Source organism: Bufo gargarizans, chromosome 2 (genome assembly GCF_014858855.1).
Source record: "Bufo gargarizans isolate SCDJY-AF-19 chromosome 2, ASM1485885v1, whole genome shotgun sequence".
Classification (NCBI taxonomy): Eukaryota; Metazoa; Chordata; class Amphibia; order Anura; family Bufonidae; genus Bufo; species Bufo gargarizans.
Genome location: NC_058081.1, coordinates 681,634,962 through 681,642,381, shown reverse-complemented (window position 1 = coordinate 681,642,381; position 7,420 = coordinate 681,634,962). Strand labels below are relative to the sequence as shown.

General features: G+C 43.7%; 1 protein-coding gene across 1 annotated transcript; it reads left to right on the top strand.

Moving 5' to 3' along the window:
• Window positions 1-5,273: 5,273 nt before the first annotated feature.
• On the top strand, window positions 5,274-6,871 carry LOC122928964 (gastrula zinc finger protein XlCGF71.1-like; the record flags this gene model as incomplete). Its single annotated transcript, XM_044282317.1, has 1 exon — window positions 5,274-6,871. A coding segment is annotated over one exon (606 nt), but the record flags the coding sequence as incomplete, so codon positions are not given.
• Window positions 6,872-7,420: the final 549 nt, after the last annotated feature.

Below are 7,420 nucleotides of genomic sequence, written 5' to 3'. Positions count from 1 at the left end.
GGAGCCACCAGAGATCTCCATGTTGGGGCCCCTGGGATCCATGTGGTGGGGGCTCTGAGAAGCGGGGCCCCTCCAGGCTCAGGAAGTGCGGTTCTGGAGGTGACATCTGGTCTTGTCCCCTGGATGATTTCCTCTCCTCTTCTCATAAAGGCGCCTGCAGTACTAGAAGCCTCCAGCTCCTCCAGTTCTCTCCTCTTCTGAATGACCACCAAGGATGGACAGGAAGGAGATCAGCAGAAGAATATTAGACCTCACCTTGGAGATCATCTCCCTGCTGAGCAGAGAGGTAAACTTTTCTAGATTTCTCTCCTCTGTATTGTATTCTGTAACAAGTCAGACATCGGGAAGGAGAATCCATCATAGGAAGTGATAGGAAGAGTCCAGGGTCCTGGAGAAAGGCCTCCAGACCTTCCAAGTGATGGAGAAACTGAAGATCAGCCCTCAATATGGTGAGTGATCTGTCATGTGACCAGTGACCAATAGTCATGTTGTAGGAGCCATGAGGAGGTAAGTAGGCACGTTGTACCAGGAGGAGAGGGCCGGATGAGAGCACATGGCCCCTGAAGGGTTTATTCCCTAAGTGTCTCTCTCCATCCACAGGAGTACACAATAGTGAAGAAGACTTCGGGGGACTGTGTGACTCCCATCGTCCATCTCCAGGAGTCAGGAGGGCGGAGCAGGACCCCTCACCCCATCACAGAGCCTCCCCCTCACCCCCTGATGCATGAGCAGAAGATCCTAGAACTCACCCACAACATGATGGAGCTGCTGACTGGAGAGGTGACACTGCTGGGAATGCTGGGAAATTCTCCAGTAACGGCACTGGAGGGGTCTGGGTGATGATGGTGTCATTGTGTTGTCAGGTTCCTATAAGGTGTCAGGACGTCACTGTCTATTTCTCCATGGAGGAGTGGGAGTATATAGAAGGACACAAGGTCCTGTACAAAGAGGCCATGATGGAGGAGCACCAGCCTCTTATATCACAGGGTAAGACCCGTCATGTGCAGTGTAGACACGTGTGTGCAGTGACATGTCATGGAGGCCATGTGTTCAGTCACTGTGTCCTTCCTTCTGCACAGATGGATCCAGGAGGAGAAATCCACCAAAGAGATGTCCCCGTCCTCTGTATTCCCAGGACTGTCCAGAGGAGAAGCTCCCAGAGTTCCCTCAGGTAGATGGAGCTGAGCCCTATACACATCTATATAGGGGGGTCCTGCAGTCATAGAGGGGTCATAGATGGTGGGGGTCTCTTCTGGGGATCTGTTAGATTTCCCACCTGTCTGCTGTATTGTCCTGAATTGTTACAGATGACAAATCAGGGAGAAGATGTGACTGATATTAAAGTGGAGGATGAAGAAGAGTGGCTGATGGGCGATCCCCCGTGTAAGAGTGAGGTGGAGGAGGACATTCCAGGAGATGTCACCACAGGTATGGAATCATGAATGGAGAAAGTGACTTCAGATTCTGTCCCTGTCTTGGTCCTCAGCAATTCTAGCAGTCTCATATCCCAGATGCAATCAATACCCCTTTAGTTGAAAATTCTGTCCAATGGGGACGGCTCCCCAAATTCTTTAGACAGCCTCTTCCATCTCCACATTCCAGCTCAAATATTTGGCAAGTTCATTGGAACTTGAGATCTTGTCAGGTCTCCTCTAAATACACAAGATATAGAGAAGTGGGGGCGCTCCCCCCATGTAACTCCTTCAACAATATATCGGTCCCCAGTACATGAAGCTCCTTACCGTTGTTTACCCAGAGACTGTTTTCATTTTGTATTTTAATGGATTTTACTAATATCATTTTACAAGACACCAGTGCAGCGCCCGGAGTTTCCCTATTTTTTGCACTTCCCTCTTTCTCTTCCAAATTAAAGGAGCTGAAGGCCATGAAGCTGGAGGCATCTGGCCCACATTTCTGAGACGCGTGATTTATTTTTATTTATCACAGCAGTGTCTTATGTAAACCATCCTGGGGGAACAAGAATTCCTTCACTTTAGAAGCAAGTCATGGAGATTTTTATCTAAGGGGGAAGGACAACAAGATGGCCGACTTCCTCAGCAGATCATTACTCGGTCAGGGGGAGTGGTGGCTGAACGACAGTGTGTTTCAGAAGATTGTAGAAAGGTGGGGGCTCCCAACATAGAACTTAATGCAACAACAGAAAGGCAGAGATTTTCTCTGTTAGATCCTGAGGCCCAACCCCTAGCGGTATATATTGCACTCCGAATAGGTGTCTGGAATTCGACTATGTCTTCAGTCCTACTGATTGCCCCATAGTGGCCAAAGAGATGTTGATCCACATTGATTCAGGTGCTAGTGGTAGAACCTCCATCCCCTCTGAGAGGACATCTTCTGTATCATGTAACTCTGCTGCACCCAGACCTTCTCATCTTCTTCTTTCATCATGGATATTAAGATGGTAATTCTGACTAAGAGAGGTTTGTCAGATCGGGCTCCATTGCTGAACGGGTCTAGATAGTTATTCATTCTTAACCCCCCTGACGGGTTTGGTTCTCGCTCCACTAGGGTGGTGGCCACCTCCTGCGCTACTCTCTCCCAGATTTGCAGAGCAGCAACTGGAGCACCCCCACACTTTGTAAGTATTATAGGCTCCTGCTTGATTCTGATGCTGTTTTGGGAGGAAGGTTTTACAGCAGGGGTGTAGCTATATGGGAAGCGGCTGCTATGGGGCCCACTCAGGAAGAGGACTAAAAGATTTTATTGTTAGCTGGGCTTCCTCAATAGTATTATACAGTGACATTATAGACAGTGACATGACTTACAGTATATAGTTGTAGGAAATGGACGGAGCGGCTGCCGGGCCCGGTCTGAGTGATCTTGACTAGCTGCAGGAGTGGAGGCTGCACCGGAAGAGGAGGATGTGAAGAAGTTGCTGGAGAAGAGGACCCGATAAAAATTTTTTCCTGTGGGGCCCAGTCATTTCTACTTACCCCACTCTTCTACAGTCTCATTATTTTTTTGGGCTCATAGTTTAATCCAGCATGGTGCTGCCATTACTCACCTTTATGCTCTCTCCTCCTGAAGTGGTGGGGTGTATATCGGAACTGTATATCGGCGAAACAAAACAACAACTACATCAGCGTATGGCGCAGCATAGAAGAGCCAAAACCTCTGGTCAAGATTCAGCCGTGTACTTACATCTAAAAGGAACAGGTCACACCTTTGAAGACAGTCAAGTACGTGTTTTGGATAAGGAGGCCGATTGGTACAAACGAGGCGTGAAGGAGGCCATCTACGTAAAAATGGAGAAGCCAAGCTTGAATAGAGGTGGGGGGGTTAGACATCTATTGTCTGCCACATACAATGCTGTCTTGACACCTTTTTCTGGGAAGTCTTTATCACCTACTGACTCCAATTAGGATAATGGAATAAACACCTTTGACCCCATGCTGGGTATAATGACCTCTGACCCCATGCTGGGTATAATTACCAGATGTGGATTCAGTAACATATTTATTCCCAGAGAATTCTTGTACAATCACTCAGAATTGAGAAAGCTCGTTGGAAGAACGAGTGAAACGTTTAAAAAAAATCTACAGTACGTCCAGTTGCCTTGATTTATTCTTTACAGATATATTCTCCTAGGATCGTTACCAGCTTCCGTGGTCTGCACCCTTTAATGTCTGGGGAATTACCAGGCTGCAACCTCTTGAAGTATGAAATTTAAACCTAAATGGTATAAAAAAACAACTAGTCATCCCACAAAAATAAGCCCTCATACATGTACATGATGGAAAATGAAAAAAGTTCTGGGTCTTGGAGTGCAACAACACTGAAATTATTTTTTTAAGTTATGATTTATTGTACAAAAGTACTAAAATATGACAAATATTCTACATATTTGATATTACTGCTTTGTTATCATCCCATAGAATAAAGTTAATCTGTTGTTTTTACTGTGGGGTAAGCAGCACAAATACCCACAAAGAACAACAGCGGAATTGCTGGGTCTTTTACTTTCCTTCCAAAAATAACATTTGATAAAAGCTGAACAATAAATTACATGGACTACAAAATGTTGTCTCTGAAAGCTACAACTCGACAGACAAAAACCAGCCCTCATACAGCTACATCATCTGAAATAAAAAAATGTGTCTTGGAATACGCCAATGAAAATACAAAAAGAACAATTGGTCAAAAAAAATACAAAAAGAACGATTGATAAATGACAACCAGGCCTGGTCATTAGGAGGTTAAAGATGTTTGGTTGTGGTGTGGTCATCAGCTCCATGATTATCAGGAAGCTCTGATGTCACATGTGATTATTGTACAGACACAGACGTCTCAATGATGGTTACCTGCACTCCTAGGACACTTCATTAGCTCCATCTTCTTAATTATTGATAGGACCCTCGTTCCCTTAGAACATCCTGAATTCTTAGTGTAATGGACCCAACACGGTGCTGGAGACCTTTATTACAGGTTCTGATTGATGGCCTCACTCTGTCTATTCCACTACATCATACAGATGTCTATAAACCTGAGATCTGGTGACTGATGGACAAGTGTAGGACGTGTAGTAACATCTTTCTGAGGCCATAGAACGGACATACAGATACGGATAGCACAGAGTGTACTGTCCGCATCTTTTGTGGTCCCATTAAAATGAATCCGATCGGATGCAAACTGAACATATGGTCGTGTGCATGAGTCCTAATAAGAATGTTACATATTGTGCAGTCTGGGGAAAAAAAATGATTTCAATTTTTATCTTAACAGAAAACCCGAATACGAATTCTGATGGAAAGTTCATGTTATCACTGAATATTAAAGCAGAAGATGAAGATATCATGCAGCACTTTTCAGGAGAAAACCTAATTTCCTTTAACGTACATTCTGAACTTCACAGTGCAGATGTGTCATATAATTCCACTAATTATGACAAACCTTGTCCTGATAAATCACACATTGCTACCCCAAGTAGAGGTCAGACAGAGGGTAGCAGGTTTACTACTGTGAAACCTTTCTCAAGGCTTTCAATACTTAACAGAATTCACACAGGGGAGAAACCATGCTCCTGTTCAGAATGTGTAAATTGTTTTACCCAGAAATCACAGCTTGTTAAACATGAGAAGTGTCACACGCGAGAAAGACCATATACATGTTCACAATGTGGGAAATGTTTTACACAAAAATCAAGTCTTGTTACACATCAGAGAAAGCACGGAGGAGAGAGACCATATTCATGTTCACAATGTGGGAAATGTTTTACACAAAAATCAAGTCTTGTTATACATCAGAGAACTCATACAGGAGAGAAGCCGTATTCATGTTTAGAATGTGGTAAATGTTTTACATGTAAATCATATCTTGTTAAACATGGGAGAACTCACACAGGAGAAAAGCCGTATTCGTGTTCAGAATGTGGAAAATGTTTTACAGGTAAATCAAGTTTTGTTAAACATGGCAGAATTCACACAGGAGAAAAGCCATATTCGTGTTCAGAATGTGGGAAATGTTTTACACAAAAATCTGTTCTTGTTAGACATGAGAGACGTCACACAGGAGAGAAGCCGTATTCATGTTCAGAATGTGGGAAATGTTTTACAGATAAATCAACTCTTACTATACATGAGAGAAGTCACACAGGAGAGAAGCCATATTCATGCTCAGAATGTGGGAAATGTTTTACAGAGAAATCAACTCTTCTTATACATGAAAGAATTCACACAGGAGAGAAGCCATATTCATGTTCAGAATGTGGGAAATGTTTTACACATAAATCAGTTCTTGTTAAACACGAGAGACGTCACACAGGAAAGAAACCATATTCATGTTCACAGTGTGGGAAGTGCTTTTCAGATGAATCAAATCTTTTTATACATGAGAGATGTCACACAGGAGAGAAACCATTTTGACATATTTTATGGACCTCTCCAGTCATTATGAAAAATACAGACATTCCTCTGACCTGTTCAAGAAAGATGGTTTTATTAATAGTTACGCAGCTGCTGTGCTGTTTATGCCACCATTAGTGTTGAGTGAATCGAAGCATGCAAGACAGAATTCGATCCGAAAATTAGGAAAAAATTGATTAGCCGTGAAGCCAAATTTCCTTGTGCTTCATGGAAACAAATCAATTTTTCCTATAATGGTGGTTGAAAATAAAAAAATTATACTCGCCTCATCCACTTGATACCGAGAGGCCGCCCGCTCCGTCTTGATTGAATAACACCTGCCAAAGTACCTGCAGTGAGCGTGAAGACGTCACCACATTATCATGCTGGCCACGACTTGTAACGTCATTAGTGATAACAACACTGCACGCGGCCAGCATGATCACGTTGTCATCACGCTCACAACAGGTCCTTTGGCGGGTTTTCTTGAATCAAGAAGGGAGCGGATGGCCTCTCCGTGAGCAAGTGGATGAGGTGAATATAATATTTTTTTATCCCTGGATTAACCCCCTAAGCACCTGAATGTGAGTCTCAGATGCTGCGATCAGAGTTGAGCAGCATCTGAGGGGGTAAATAACGGTGGGGGGGGACAGGTTGTGCTTCAAGACAGAAATTGTGAGTTTGTTTTCAATTCATCATTTGGTGCCTACAGCAATCCGTGATCTTCGACTCACTAATGTAATGGCTACCTGATGAATCTACCACATCGTCTTGAGATTGGATTGATTCACAGACAATACAATTCTGTTTCCTTCCCCCCTCCCTTTCCCCATTCCCAGAGACGCGCGTTGAAATATGAGTTTACTGTCTGTGCAGTTTAATCCAGATTCTTTCTACCAATTTAATTTCTGTAAATTACAATATTTCATTTGCTGATTACGCCCAAGTTCTTCTCAGTGATGGCTCTGTATCCTAGATTTCTGTGTTTGTAAAATTGTTGGAAAATAAATCTAATAAAACGTGTTAAAAAAAGGGGGTTTCCTAATATCTCCCTCTGATAGAAGCTCCGGGGTCAGGCTCTATACAGTCATACAGGGGCGGACATTACCCATAAGCTTCATTTATATCTACACTGTATGCACTGCGGAACACAGGTTTTACTGGACGTCTCTGATAGAGCAGTGTAGTCTACTATATCGGCCCGATGGAGGCCAAAAGGACACGCTCCCATCATGTGAGCCTTACAGATATGACTGACATAAAAAGAACACATAGCCTCTAAGGTAATGTGACAAGGAGTTTGTAGGTCCTCCATCACATGTAACTGCACATAAGTCACTCTGGCTCTGTGATGGGGTGAGGGGTCCTGCTCCACCCTCCTGACTCCTGGAGATGGATGATGGGAGTCACACAGTCCCCCTATGTCTTCCTCACTATTGTATACTCCTGTGGATGGAGAGAGACACTTAGGGAATAAACCCTTCAGGGACCATGTGCTCTCTTTCAGCCCTTTCCTGCCTACTTACCTTCTCCTGACTCCTACAACATATTGGACACTGGTG